Source organism: Stigmatopora nigra, chromosome 12, assembly GCF_051989575.1.
Source record: "Stigmatopora nigra isolate UIUO_SnigA chromosome 12, RoL_Snig_1.1, whole genome shotgun sequence".
In the NCBI taxonomy this organism is placed as follows: domain Eukaryota; kingdom Metazoa; phylum Chordata; class Actinopteri; order Syngnathiformes; family Syngnathidae; genus Stigmatopora; species Stigmatopora nigra.
The window spans coordinates 3388085-3403519 of NC_135519.1; the positions used below are offsets into that span (position 1 = coordinate 3388085).

The window sequence follows — 15435 nt, forward strand, 5'->3', positions numbered from 1 at the left end:
CTAAATGCACTAAAGAGGATGATAATGTGACTCAGATTAGGTTGTCATCTCTCATTCAAATAAATCACTTTTTTAATGCACTTTTTAATCCCCCATTTGCGTAAATGGATCCAAATATTTTCATGCTGCCATCCTCAGTGGCTGCAGAAAAAAAATGTTTTCTTTGGTCTGGCTAAGCTTAATTTCTTGCCAAATGAAGTCATAACAGCTGGCGAGTGAAAAGGAAGACACGCCTGATGAGTGGACACGACACAATGGTGTGTGTTTCTAACCTTTGCGCAGGTGTTTCCTCATCCTTAACAAAAATAAGAAAAAAATGACATCAGAGGAAATCGCTGTGGAGAAGCTGATGCCATTCTGCAGGAAATTTGGTGTTTACTTTGAATTTTCGTGAATGGCAGAGAGGCCAAAAATCCTTCTTGTTCAAATGAGCAATATTAAGATGATGGTATATCTCTAGTCTTTGCTTAGTAATAAAAAGGCCAGGAGTGATACATTTAAAAAATACATAAAATGTATGAATTAATCTTTCATCATGTATTCATTTTACGATATATTTAGAACTTTTTTCCGACGAGTATTACAAATTACAATTATTTGATGATGTTCAAGGGAACTACAGTGAAATAAATAAAATCGATAATTGTTGAAATAAATGAATAAAAAAAAATCAAATAAAAACAGACGAACGGAATAGATGAATGAGAATGGCTTTCTTGTAATTTTTTACTTTAAAGTCCCCAAAAATGTATTAAAACTGAAATGATGATAAAAGACCTATCTTAAATAGAAGCAACAGCAAAATAATGAAACATTGTAATAAGAAAAATAAATAAATATTCAAATAATAACATAATGACACAATCACACGTTTATTATTTTGGTACTCAAAATGCAACTCGAATGTAGGAAAAGTGTACTTAAAATTTTAAATACTAACATGGAAACCACGCCAACAATAATTCATTGTCCTTATATGCAACTGCAATGGCGGTCTATCAAACCATACAATTTGAATCTAACTAAATATTTACAATTGTAACCACAGGCTTGCTACGAACTCCTAAGTGTGGACAACGATAGTTTGGAGGGCGTCACCCACCAGCAGGTTCGGAAACAAGGCCAAAGACCCCATGGCGCCAGAGGTCAAGGTACCCACCAACATCAAGTGACCTCATTATTCGTAAAGTTAACATGCGGCGCCCAGTCTGTCAGAAAGGAGATAATCCCCGACTGCACTATGACATTTATGCTCAGATTAAAATTGGTGTATTATATTAAAAAGCAGGATTTGGAGATTACAAAATGGTTGCTGGTGATTTTGGCGCAGGTTCCGCCCGGTTTGCAGCAATCTGCCACTTTGGGCCTTTAATTACATATTAGGGAGAGATTTGAGCGAGTGAGGCCATGACACACTTTTACAGTTGGAAAAAAAAAACTGTAATTTTGCAGCATTTAAAATGTAAGAAATGAAAGATTTTACAGGCACTATTCAATGGCCCTTTAAAACACTTTAAGATGAATAAAATGGGGACTTTTTTTTAGATCACGGAGGGCCCTCTTTAACAATGAGTAATTTTACTAAAACCTTGAGCGCAATTTTTAGCTTATGTTTAACATTTTTCGACAAAGCAGAGGCGGTCTTGGCTTATTTTGCTCTCTGGGGGGGACAACCCTTCCGAAACCCATGCAAGCTTTACTTGTAGACGGTTGAGGATGTGAATGTAAACTTATTCTTTTTCTTACGGTATTAATATGTAAAATGACACCCCCAGACCCCTCTTGTGAGTGCCGTAAAAAATAAAATGTGTTTGTAGTCAGGTCGTACCTTACCCTAATAATATCTCATCTCATCTCATTTTCTGAACCGCTTTATCCTCATTGGGGTGTGCTGGAGCCAATCCCAGCTGTCTCCAGGCCAGGGGCAGAGGACACCGCAGGGCAGAAAGACAAAAGACAACCATTCAGGCTCACACTCATACCAAAGGGCAATTTAGAGTGTCCAATCAGCCTAGCATGCATGTTTTTGGAATGTGCACCCGGAGGAAACCCACGCAGGGCCGGGGAGAACATGCAAACTCCACACAGGTGGACGTGACCTGGATTCGAACCCAGGTCACGTCCACCTGTGTGGAGTTTGCATGTTCTCCATGGGCCTGGGTGGGTTTTCCCCGGGTAATCTGGTTTCCTCCCACATTCCAAAAACATGCATGCTAGGCTAATTGGACACTCTAAATTGCCCCCAGGTGTGAGACTGAGTGTTAATGGTTGTTTGTTCCTTATGCCCTGTGATTGGCTGGCCAGCAATTCAGGGTGCCCCCAGCCTCTAGCCTAGAGACAGCTGGATTCGCTCCGGCACCCCCCGTGACCCTAATGAGGATAAAGCAGTTCAGAAAATGAGATGAAATAAAAATATAAATCCCACACCTGACCAAAATGAGAGAAATAAAAATGCAAGTCTTAGTTCCAAAAATATAATGCATGTTTGTTTATTTTTGTCACATCTTAACCATTTTAGTGCTGTTTTAGGTTCATCATTTGGTGCTCAAAAGTCATACTTAGCTACATTCTCTCATACCTTGTACCTCAAAGGGCCCTAAACTACCTACATACCCTTGTGAGGTAAAACTGTAAAAATGAAACATTTGCAAATCTATAAAATATGATGAAAGAATCCCTGTGATGAAAGTTCTAAATCTGCACTTGAATGCATTTTTTTCTGTGCAATATAACACAGTCACTGTTACAACCGCCTCTTCCTCTCCACTAGATGCACATATACCACACATGAATATGATTAAGACACAAAATAAAGCAAACGGCAAAAGACAGAAAACTCCAGTCTGCTCAAAGGTGTCACTGTTGACTCGTTACTGAGAAAAAAAAAACGTCATCTATACAAGAAATTTACACATTTACATGGACGACGTCGATTTTATGAATCGAATGTGACGTATAAGAAGCAAATCCACAAAATAATAATAAAAAAAATAAAATGGATACGAGTTGGAGTTACTTTGGTCTAGACCAGGGGTCGGCAACCTGCGGCTCTGGAGCCACATGCGGCTCTTCAGCCGATTTGTAATGGCTCCCGGTGGGCGTGACAAAAAAAAATGTATTGTTGTGATTGTGTTAATTTTGTTGCAAAATTCCCTTGGAATTTTAGTAGATACTATCTTGAATTGAATGTTTTTATTCGGCATTATACAAGTATTGTGAGATTTAAATAAAGTATTGTTTTATTTATAGTTTAAATCTTTATTTTTATTTATTTATTTAAAAAAATATTTGTCACTTAAACCCCAAAAGAGAAAAGTAAAAGAAAATAGAGTTTAAATTCAGCATGGACTTCAGCTTTTGCATTCCCCGCCAATGACGTTGGCTCACCTGTGTGCTTGATATGTAGCGAGAAACTATTAAATAACAAAAAAGTAACGTTCAAAGACATTTTCAAAACAAGCATTTGCTGAAAAATACCCAACTGAAGATAAGCACCAGAGAGCAATTTCAGAATTGCAACAAGCTGAAGAGAGAAAACAAGTTTCAAGAAATGCATCAATCAGCTCACCACAGTCAACTACAGCTGCTAGTTTTTTGGCATCTCATGAGATCGTAAAGCGTGGGAAGCCGTTCACAGACAGAGAATACATCAAAGAAACGTTTATTCAAATATCAGAGCATCTATTCTCCGACTTTAAAAACAAAAAGGAAATTGTTCAGAAAATTAAAGACATGCCTCTCTCTCTGCAAAGACCATTAAGAACAGGACCATTAAAATGGCAGCAAATAGCTGCGGTAAGCAAATTGATGACATTTATTCAACTCAAGAATTCTCAATTGCCTGTAATGAGTCAAGTCATTGACCGATTGAATTGAATTGATTGATTGAACTTATACCGCTAAAGCAGAAAGTGATTAACACTGCCCAGAAGATCGTTGGCTGCTCTCTGCCCTCACTGAAAGCCATTGCCAGCCCTCGTTACCTCAGCAGAGCCAGGAACATTGTCAGGGACCCATACCACCCTGGTCACAACCTGTTCCAGCTGCTGCCCTCTGGCAGACACTATAGGTCCCACAAAGTACGGACAAATAAGATTAAGGACAGTTTTTTTCCCCACATCCATCAGGACTCTAAACTTGCGGTAACACAACACACAATCCCTTCTGTGTAATAACTTCGGGGTGAGGTAATATGGAAAAACGTTGGGCGGTGATCTGCCTCCTACTGGCTGACTGAAGGTAAGTGAAAGACAGTGAGAGGTAAGTGATCCTTTCGGGGGGTGATGCGATGTATCCATAACGGCAGAATGCCAAATCACGAGTCCGAGATTATCACTTATTTGGGTCTTTTGCCGAGAAAACACACCTTATGGAGAAGCACTACTAATTTCGTCATTCGTCCGAGGGCTTCTCTCGCTATAGAGCACAAATGGATTAATATGGAAAAATTACGGCAACTTGACAAACTTATTTTTGCAACAGACACTTCTATAACCATGAAAAGGTATGCATTTGGAGTCCTATCCATCTTTGGCTCAACTTACTTTTTATGCGAGCAAGTTTTCTCAAGCATGAACATTATAAAGTCCAAATACGGCTTCCGCATCACCAATGAGACTCTACAATCCTGCGTGAAGATGAAAGTCACGTCTTACAGTGGCAACATAGGGAACATCTGCAGGGAAATGCAGACACACAAATTCCACTAAACAGGTAAAAACAACATTATTTATTAAGTTATTAAAATAAATATACTCATACTCCACTGATGTATTTTTTTTGTTTGTATTTTAAGGCTTGTCCATTGATCACTGATTGTTTTCCAACAAACCTCAAGAGGACGGGAGAACGTATGGAGTTACTACTATTAAACATATTATACATTAAAATTGGGGTTGTTTATTGTATTCAGTGGTTCCAACTGTTAAAATTTAAACAAGGATGAAACATTTTAGAAGTTTATAAACACCTTTTTTGGGGGGAAGAAGTAACAAAGTGGCTCTTTTGATAAAAAAAAAAAAACAAGGTTGCCGACCCCTGTTCTAGAGTCACAGTGGCTATATTAGAAATGTCTGTATAATGCCTTCAACACACTAGTGTTTGACATCTATTTACACTCATAACGCAAAGAACAGTCAGGTACACCCCTTCAAGACATATTATGAATATAACAAAAACAATTATGATCAAAATCTTAATTTGTGCATTCATGTTTGTAGGCTTTTGTAGTCTATTTACTCGTATATAGACTTCAATGGCATCCAATGAAAACATCAAATTTATATCCAATATTTGCAAACATTTGAACCCAAAGCCAATGAGCTGACCAATTGCAAAATAATAATTGATTTATAATTGTTTGTGACATCCCTCAGAGAATTGGCATATTAAACTTACACTGATAGCGCTACTACGACAAGAAAAATAAGAGTAGGTGCTTTGTTAATCTATGTATATAAAAATATACAACCTTCATGATATAGATATCCTTTTCCTTATATATTTCCTTCTATAAAAATTAAGCTCTGTCATATACTGGGTAAGAAAAATAAGAAGAATTGAAGTCTGCCTGTGTCAAGTTAAAACCTTGGTGAGTTTTTTTTTTGGGGGGGCTGCTGGAAGCTAAATAAAGCCATCTGGAAGGAAGAAATGAAGAAAAAAAAACTGTGCATAAAAGCACACCTCAAGTTCAAAGAGCAGCCTCAAAAAGAAGATAGTCCATTTTTAGTTTTGCAACACAGCTAAAAATAGACTTTTGAGCGAATAGAAGGCAGACGCCGAAAGCGAGAATAATCTTTCAACAACAGATGACTTAAAATTAAACGTTCTTCTTTCCTCAAACAATCAGTTTGTTTCCATCCGAAACAGAATTTCATTTGGTTTCCGTCAATTTACTATTTTTGACGCCCAAAAAGAGGAAGACAATGTCCTTTTGGTGAAAAGATATTTTCATCCTAGCAGTGACTTTGACACTACAAACTATAATTGAGTGAAAGAAACTTCTGAACAAACACCGTAGTAGTAAAAACAATGTACAGTAATCCCTTGAATATCACGGCTTCACTACATCGCAGATCTTTTTTCTGGGGAAAATTCTTTTAATATACTCATAAAACTCGCAATCGAAAGCCACTCCCCTGTCTTCCGCTTGCTATTAGAACTCAGCACTGAAGAAATAATATTTATTTATTTTTATTTTTTTTTAAATAGGAGTGACGCTACTTCACGGTTTTTCATTTATCGCGGCCATGTCTGGTCTACATTAACCGCAATAGTCGAGGGATTACTGTAAATATGCTTGGAACAGCAAGAATAATCTCTACAAACATGAACCTTTCCACTGAATACGTGAAAAATTTGAAACTGGCAGGAAATGCCATCATTGCTTGATCATTTTTGGATTAAGTTGAAGGATTTTTACGTCACCACTGGCAATGGAAGAGTAACATAATAGCCAACAACGTTGTATTCACTTTAAATGTGTTCAGAGCATGTGGGTGGGGCCAAAATATTCAAATGTACTTGTAGATTTTCACGAATCATTAGTTTCACTGTGATTTAATTTGCTAGTTTTGCTCTTTTTTCATGGTTTTACACAATATGAAAACGCAAAGAGCAACTGCACCGAGTCGAGTAGACGAAAGGATGAATTTGTTTGTATCCAGACTCACTATCGCCCCCCTAGGATTGGAGTGGAACTATGTTGACATGCTTAGTTAGGCTAATATCCCCATCTAAAATACACAACATTAAGTAGCAAATGTGTGGACGGTACCATCACATGACATGCATGCTTGTGCCGTTGTTTTGTGTAAGAAAATGTGCACGTGTCTGACATTTTTTGCAACAAATCCTACCCTGATTTAAACACTTCCCAGCGCTTCAGAAGATTTTTTTTGTGCTGACTTTTTATAGTGTCGGAGTCTTTTTTCGAAATTAAAAAAAGTGCAGGTGAAATACCGTATGAAAGATCACAAGGAGTGCAGCAGTAGAGGAAGAACACACCTTTGGGAGCCGTTCGAGTTGTCAATCCAGCGGTGCTTGTTTTTTCTTTGGCGCTAACGCGGCCTGTTTAGATCTCTGTGGCGGTGATCTCCTCAAAGTGGATGTCATTGCTGCCGCTGTGCACTTCGTAATCGTCCACGTCTCTGTTCTCCAGCTCGAGACTTAACTCCCGCATCACGCGTTCCAGCTCGCGGTTCCGTCGGTACATCTGGATATAGTTCTGCTGTAGTTGCTTCTGGTAGCGGATTACCTGAAGAGAGAATTCTTAAGCCCTCGTATCACTTGACATATTTCCACATTCAGTGACACCTCGAGTGCCTCGACATACGAGCAATTTGAGATAAGAGTGAAATTTAGGGCAAATATTTATCATTAGATACGAAGAAAAAAACTTGATATACGACCATACAGTGGATGTGAGAGGCTTGCTCGCTCCCCGCAACTCCCTCGTGTAATGTCTTTACGAGCACTGGGCGGAGCAATGCATTTTTTCAGTGTTTTTTTTCCCCCGTTAGTCAGTGTGAATGGCGGATCGATTGCTAATACAAGTATATAGGAGTATATACTACTTCTCGTTGGCAAGTGGTCGTGCGTTATCCTATTGTGAGGACATTTGTGTGCATCATATTGGGAAAATTTTGAAGGGAATGCAAAAGCAAATATCAAGGTTGCATCTGAAAGTCAGGGTGAAGGCAGGGCAAATAGAGCCAATCCGGGAGAAGAAAGGTATAAAAATTAAAAACAAAATTAGAATTAAGTTTAATGTAAGGTTAGATGAAATGTATTTTTGAGTGTGTCTGCATAGTAATCTAAGTTCATTTAAATGTGTTCATATTATGTTACGAGCACGTTGCCGTGCCAAACACCCCCCCTCTCCACTCCGCGAAATGTATCTAATTTTAGTACTATTAAACACATTTTAGTACTATTAAACACATGTTAGCACTATTAAACACATTTTAGTACTATTAAACAACTAGTTATTTGTTACTTTGTTAATAAATGGCAAATAAGAACAAATAAAAATGTTTTTCCAATCCAATATCCTGTTTGTGGTGTTTTATCAGAGGGTTAGGACGAAATAATTTGTTTTTAGTTCATTTCTATGGGAAACTTTCATTTGAGTTACGAGTAAATTGATATACGAGCTCAGTCCCAGAATGAATTAAGCTTGTATCTCAAGGTACCACTGTATTTAGGGATACAAATGTTCGTGCCAAAGATGAAGTTTCTCCAATAGAGCTTGTGAGTACTTTTTACCTTCTCTTTTTCCTCTTGCCAAACCATCCTTTCATGGTCGAATCGACACATCTGCTCCTCATTTGTCCTCCTCTCATACATGAGCTCGCCCTTCAGTCTGTCCACCTGACACAAATGTGAAAAACCCTTTAAAAACATTAAGTAGCAATGGAACACTGAAATACTGTATTTATTCGAGTATAACGTGCACCATTTTTGTATCAAAAAAACTGTTTTTAGATAAACTTGGAAAATGTTATGATGATGAATTAGACTTTAAGGATTTAAAAATGTAAATTCCCTTTGAGAATTGTCTTCATACTGGAAGTTTGTTTCACCAGGTTTCCATACTATATATTGTGAATACATTTTTTGTCATGGTCATGTGTTCAGCATTTGCCAGTTATCAGTACTGGTGTAATCCTTGGTGTGAGCTGAGAAAAAGTGAAAACAAAATGTATGCTATTTTTTCCCCCCAGAAATTATGGGTGCGCGTTATACATGTGTGCGCGTTGTACTCGAATAAATACAGTAAGTGATATGATAGCAGAGCAGGTTTTGAACACAAATCCACCTAAAAACAGTGGCAGAAAAGGCTAAGTAGCTGAAACAAATTGAGTGTTCCCTGATGATGGAATAACGATGAAATGGTTAAAAAAACTCAACAAAAAAAAAAAAACAGCCAAATGCAAGTGCTACATTTGTTTTCCACATGCAAAATCCCATTGTGACAGAAAAGGCTAAGTAGCTGAAACAAATTGAGCGTTCCCACGAAAGTGGTATAACGACGAAATGGTTAAAAAAACTAAACAAAAAAAAAACAGCCAAATGCAAGTGCTACATTTGTTTTCCACATGTAAAATCCCATTTAACATGTTTCATTGTAATTTTTTGACATGATACAATTTCATTTGTGGTAATATGAGATTAAAGTCGTAATCCAACAGGAGGAAAGTCATACAATTGAAAGGTGGGAATATTATAAGAATGAAGTAGCAATAAAATGACATTAGAGTCTCAATATAAAGAGTATTACTAGATACATTTTAAGATTAAAATTGCAATATTTTGAAATCAAAGTAATTTTTATGCTTATTTTTACATTTTGTGAACCAGAGATTGTTCATTTTTATGGGCTGAGAATTTGGGCAATGTAACATCACAAAACTTCACATGGTATAATATTAGGATATTGAAATAATATTACAAGATAAAAGTCATAAATAATGACATTGAATTCGTCATCCTACTTATTTTTACGTTATATGATCCGGCGTACGGAGCCTTCAAACAGTATTTGACAGACTAAAAGATATAAGCCATCAACCACGTAGGAACATGTGTCTAGAAAGAGAGATTTGTTTCACACACCAGGGGTTCAACCACATAGTGTACACTATTATTGTACACCACCGTTTAGTTTCCCCAAGCTCATCTTGGTATTCAAGTCGTATTCAATATTGCCAAGACAAACAAAGGCCAGACATTCACAATCAAACAAAGAATGTCCTCTTGAATAGCGGCCCAGTCACCAAAATTCCTTATACTTCAACAAATATCCATGCTTTTCTTCATCTTACATTGGATAGAGCTACATCAGAGTTGACTGTACAGTAATTCTCTTCTCAAATCGTTATAATTATAATCAATAATATGAACAAGTTTTAGTCATGACGTTAAGGAAGAAAAAAAATGTCTATATTTTACATTTATTTGACTATTGTGAATTTCACTGGCAATGGCTATAATTGAAATTAAGCGGAAAACTATCCGCACCCACAAACAGACTGCATGGGAATCGATCCCACACTGCCCGAATCAAAGTCAGGTGAATGAACCACTAGGCAGCTCAGATAAACATAATTGACATTATTTTAATGCTTAGTTGTTTTTTTTTCCTCCGCAATTTAAGATGGCACCTTTTTGTAGGACGAACAACTTATAAAAAGGCAAAATATTGTTAATAAATGTATAGATGGATCATTTGTATGTAAAATATATTTTTCTATTTTTTTACCAAATTATGGTGGCCCACTTTTCCCAACAACTGGACTTTCTGGATTTAATTTTAAACAAAAAGCGTATCCCAGCTGACGTCGGGCCAGACGCGGGGGACACCCTGAATTGGTGGCCAGCCAATCACAGGGCATAAGGAGAAAAACAACCATTCACCCTCACACTCATACCTAGGGGCAATTTTGGAGTGTCCAATCAGCCTACCATGCATGTCTTTGCAATGTGGGAGAAAACCGGAGTACCTGGGGAAAACCCACGCAAGCCCAGGGGGAACATGCAAACTCCACACAGGTGGACCAACCTGGATTTGAGCCCAGGTCGACGACTGTGAGGCCGACACGCTAACATCACAGCTGCCGGGCCGCCGTCGAATTACATTCTTAGACGTCAAAATAAAATAAAAAAATCACGTTTTATCTGTTTATTGTTTATCTTTTTCAAATAAACGACCATATCGGCCGCATTGTCTTACTTTATGGCGTTTCGTCATCTTGTTTTTTAATTTACAAATATGGCTTGTATGCGAGAACATATGGTAAATGTAAGGATTAAAGACATCTTAAGAAACTGTACTATATAAACTCTGTGTATGAATATGTCATTCATTGATGGTGAGCTATAAATAAGTTGCCCATCTATCAGCACCAATTGAAGGGTACAAATGAATTTGGAAAAAGTACCTGTTGTCTGAGTCCCAGTAGGCTTTCTGCATTCTGCCTCTGCGCCTTGGCTTCGTCACTCTCTGCTGCCCAATTCCTGGCCAACTCATCTTCAACATTGCGATACAAACAGGGGCTGGTTCCACCCCTTGCCAGCGCGGCTCGCCCATGATGGAGGCTCAAGCTGGCACACTTCCCGCCAGCAGGCGTTAGGGCATCCCGCAGGCGCAGGGTGTCGTCCTCGAGGCGAGCCAGCTTCTCGCGGAGCAGCTCGGCTTCGCTCTTCTTCCTCTGGAGCTCATTTTCGCACACCTCCAGCTCTAGGGACCGCGTGCGTAGGGCGGCTTGGGCCTCCTGAGAGCGAGCCTGGCTGGCCTGCAGCTCGGATCGGGCTTCTCTCAGCTGCGCCCTCAGCACCACCACGTCGCCCGCCTTCTGGCTTAGCTCCGACTGGATCTCCTTTATCTGTTGCTTGAGCAGGGAGATCTCTCCCGATTTCTGGCACACCTGACGCCGCCGAAAAACGATACCGTGAGATCCAGAGCTGATGAATTGTCACTTTCACGAAAATTTAGATCTGACCTCCCACTTGGTTTCCTCCAGTCTTGGACCTAACTGTGTCTGCTCCCGCTGGATGCTGGCGCACCTCCTCTCCAGAGTTTCTCGGTCCTGCAGCACGGACGAGAAATCCTCCTGTAGTTTCTTTTTCTCTTGTTGAAGTTGAAATACCTGGTGACAAACATCAAAAGTGACCAGTGTTGGCACATTTCGGATTTTACAAAATTATTTTTGAACTAAAGTCAGAAAAAAAGGATAAAAAATAACAATTATTGATTTAAAAGGGGGAAATCAGGACATTTAATATACATCTATACTCTTCATTTTAATTTGATCCTCAAAGAGAAAGTCGGCACTCATGATTTACTTTCTTGGGCCGCACAAAATGATGCGGCGGGCCAGATTTGGCCCCCGGGCCGCCACTTTGACACCTGTGATCTACACAATATGGTAGAACATTAAATCTAGTCCCTTGAATGTATTTATATTGAATCATGGCATGCTGTAATATGGGCAAAACATGTAATATTTGTCCAGAGAACCAATATCATAGAGTGAAATGCAATTGATGATTTAGACCCCAATTGCAGAGTCTAGCCCACCTGTAACTGTAAAACTTGCTGTGCTCTTTGTGCCTTCTGAGACGCCTGCTTCATTTTGCCGGCACAGTTCTGCCTCAAATCTTCCATTTCTCGCTCACAGCGGCGCTGCTTTTCCTCGTAAACCTAAACATTGAACACATTTTCTCTACTTGATCAACATTCGATAGACAGCGGGAAATTGCAAAAAGTCATACAAACATTCAGAAAGAAAAATTAATATGAATATAATGAGATTAAAATTGAACTACTACTACAAGGTTAAAATCAAAACATTAATAAATTATAGATTATGCAATTACAAAATTAAAAAAGTCATTTTGTTGCTTATTTTTCCTCTAACAAGAATAGGAAGTTGTTTGGTTTACTGATTTCATTCAATTTAAACAGTACATAAAATCAAGTTTAAAAAAAAAAGATCAGCCAGCCCTAATTCAGTTTGCTATATTTCTCGACTTTTTGCATCTGCTCTTGAGAATATTTTTCAAAGAACTACAGAGCAAGTTTAATTCCCACGGAAGAACAGACAACAGAGCATATTTATTTTTAGATTGTTTTCTGAATGGCAAGCAATCGATCAAACTGAACTCATACAAATGCTAGGAAACAAAACTGGCTATGTGGAGTAAGAACAGTTTAACCCAGGTAATGAATAGTACAGTAGTACCTTGACATATGAGTGCCCCGACATACGAGGAATTTGATATACGAGTAAAATAAATAAATTAAAGAGATTTTGACAAAACCCCATCTTTTCCACCTGATTCTTTGAAAGATGAAGTGATCAGCCCGATTTCTGCTCAGATCAATGATAATTCAATTGATGGTACTTCTTACCTGACAGATGGCGGCTTCATTCTCGTCCAGATTTTCCCGCAGATGCTGTAGCTCCACGTCACGCTCCCTCAGCTTCTCCTCCAAATCCCTCACCACCACCTCATAGCCCTCAGTGGGCGGTGAGGAACGGCCACACGAGCCGCTGTCCGACAGGGGCCGGCCGCGCCCGCTGAGCGACCCCGACCCGGTGCTCTTACTGGACGACGAACGTCCACTATCCGAGTGACCGTGGGTCCCAATTCCGCCCGAAGCGTTTCTGACCGAGATCTGCACTGGCTCCGCGTTGGCCGACCCAGATCCTTCGCTGGGGGCCAAACTGTAGCCTGTGCTGCTGTGAGTGGGCAGGCTGGAAAGGGAATTTCTCCCAGAGTCCGACATGGAGCAGGATCGACTACCGTGAGCGTGTCGCCCCCCACCGAAGGAGTCGCGCTTTTCTTCCAATGTGATCGATGGATCGCCGCCGCCGGTTGGACCCGTGAGTGGCAAGAGGAGGTTGAGGCTACCCTGGCTCTCTGACAGACTGCAGCCCGTCGGTCGCGGGGACAGGTAATGGACCGAGTGGCGATTCTTGGGGATTACTGGCTTGAACGCTGTTGGACGGATCAGAACCTTCTCCATGTTCTGAAATAGACAAAATCACAAACGCTAGGCCAGGGATCACCAACTTCAGTCCTCGAAGGCACCTAACTGGTCTTTTTTCCATATCTTCGACAATCAAATAACCAGGATCGTTATCAAGCTTTTGGAGAACTTGCTGAGGAAGTGAATATTTGATTCAGGCGAGTTTGAGGAGGAAAACCAGACCGGATAGGAGCCCTCGAGGATCAAACTTGGTGAACCAATGGTGCACTTCAAGAACCTGATTAGAAATTACTTAATTTACTAGTGCACTTGGAGTACTTTTATTGTATTTCAATTTCACTTTACTACGGTTTGACTTATTTTGCACTTGGGTGACTTCAAAATAATAACGTTGCTCTTGATTTGAACTAAATTTGGAGGTTCATAGCTCATGATTTAACCCTTGATTGGGCAAGTATATATTTTTGGGGTCATTTAAAAAAAAAAAAAAAAGAACATAAGATCTGGCTTCCACATACACGGACATCTAATTTCGGGTCAAGTGGGACACAATATTATTTGGCATAATAGTGTAGTCTACATGAGATACATGTGATGTCCACATATGGATGGTAGACCCCATTTTTTTGTTAAATTTTAGGTGCAAATTTTGTGTTCATGGAACGAACACGAGTTGTGACAATGATCAAGAAAAGCATGCAAGATTAATAGCTGACAACTTAGAAATGTTATCATCCCAAGTGTCTTTCTGAGCAGAAGAAGGTATCAATGAATGAGCAATTAGATGGCAGCCGGAGTCCACCAGACAGATCTACATACTTTTTTTTATAAAATGCTGTTGGATACTTGCCTTTTCTAGCTGTCCTGACACGGGGATTAGCTTTGGGGGTGGTCCTTCAATATTTCCATTTGGAGTCCTAATGTCATGTTGTTCATCTGAATCACTGCAGGGACTGACAGGTGCCACGAACAGGTTGTCATTCCAGTCCCCGACAACCATCTGGCTGTTCACGTATCCCGAGATGTTATCAAACCCCCCAACAATCTTTACGCATTCCTCGGTCGTAGCTGCTGAGTTGCCAGGACGAGGTTGTTTCTTGGTGGGCAACGGGGGAGGTAGAACCTGGGCCTGGATCTGGGTCTCTTGCGTTTGGTTGCAGATCACCAACAGTTGCTCCAAGGAACTAGCACTGCGGAGGGTATTATCCTGGACACGGAAGCAGCTGGTGGCCGGCATTGAACGTCGTGGCTTGGCCGCAAATTCACAGGCCGCCCGGCAGTGCCTTTCTTGGTACGTTCGGCCCGATATGAGACTGCTTACAGAACCCATAGCTGCGGTGGAGTTGTGGGAGACCGGGGAGGAACAAGAGGCCGGTTGGCACTGCTGGACGTTGATGCCAGGGATGGGTTGGTCAGTGACGGGAAGAGCTTGGACCAGAGCCATGGTGCCAAGACGGTGTTACCCCCACCACGCACCCTGTGGGAGAAGACAAAAGATTTTTTTACAGGGGTTCCTCAATTTAAGAGTCAATTTTACACTTTTTACAACATAATATTAACAGACTCAATCTGCACTTCTTTGTGCATTTGGCAAAGCAACTCCCTGGCAACAGTGCTGCTAATTGGCAATTCCGCTAATGAGGCAGGAGGAGAGAAAGAGTTGGTGTCCTGCGACGAGGCACGATCAGTACTATCTGCAGCTGCTGGGTAAATCTCGGGAATGTTCTCATTTGAACCCAGAGTTCCCAAAAGTCAAATTTAAATGAACTCTCTGCCCAGTGCTCGTAGATATCTGTTATACATGCAAGAGATGAGGCAAAAAAGACATTGCGCTACAATGATAAACAGTCTCTCATGTCTTGGCCACCTGGCTTTCTCTTATCTCGAAATGTTTCTCGTATCTAGAAATAATTTTTTGCTTGAAATTTTACTTGTATCTC

The 15435-nt window shown here is 40.0% G+C and overlaps 1 protein-coding gene across 2 annotated transcripts in view; it reads right to left on the reverse strand.

Moving 5' to 3' along the window:
* Window positions 1-2473: 2473 nt before the first annotated feature.
* lzts2a (leucine zipper, putative tumor suppressor 2a) overlaps window positions 2474-15435 on the reverse strand; it is a 44286-nt gene continuing 31324 nt past the window's right edge. For both annotated transcript variants that reach the window (XM_077729792.1, XM_077729793.1), the window contains 7 exons: window positions 14346-14972; window positions 12914-13534; window positions 12080-12202; window positions 11502-11648; window positions 10941-11426; window positions 8266-8370; window positions 2474-7255 (listed from right to left, as the gene is read on the reverse strand). In XM_077729792.1, coding sequence (XP_077585918.1) covers window positions 7073-7255; window positions 8266-8370; window positions 10941-11426; window positions 11502-11648; window positions 12080-12202; window positions 12914-13534; window positions 14346-14939 — 2259 coding nt within the window. In that variant the 5' untranslated portion in view covers window positions 14940-14972 and the 3' untranslated portion in view covers window positions 2474-7072. The remainder of the gene's footprint in view (window positions 7256-8265; window positions 8371-10940; window positions 11427-11501; window positions 11649-12079; window positions 12203-12913; window positions 13535-14345; window positions 14973-15435) is intronic.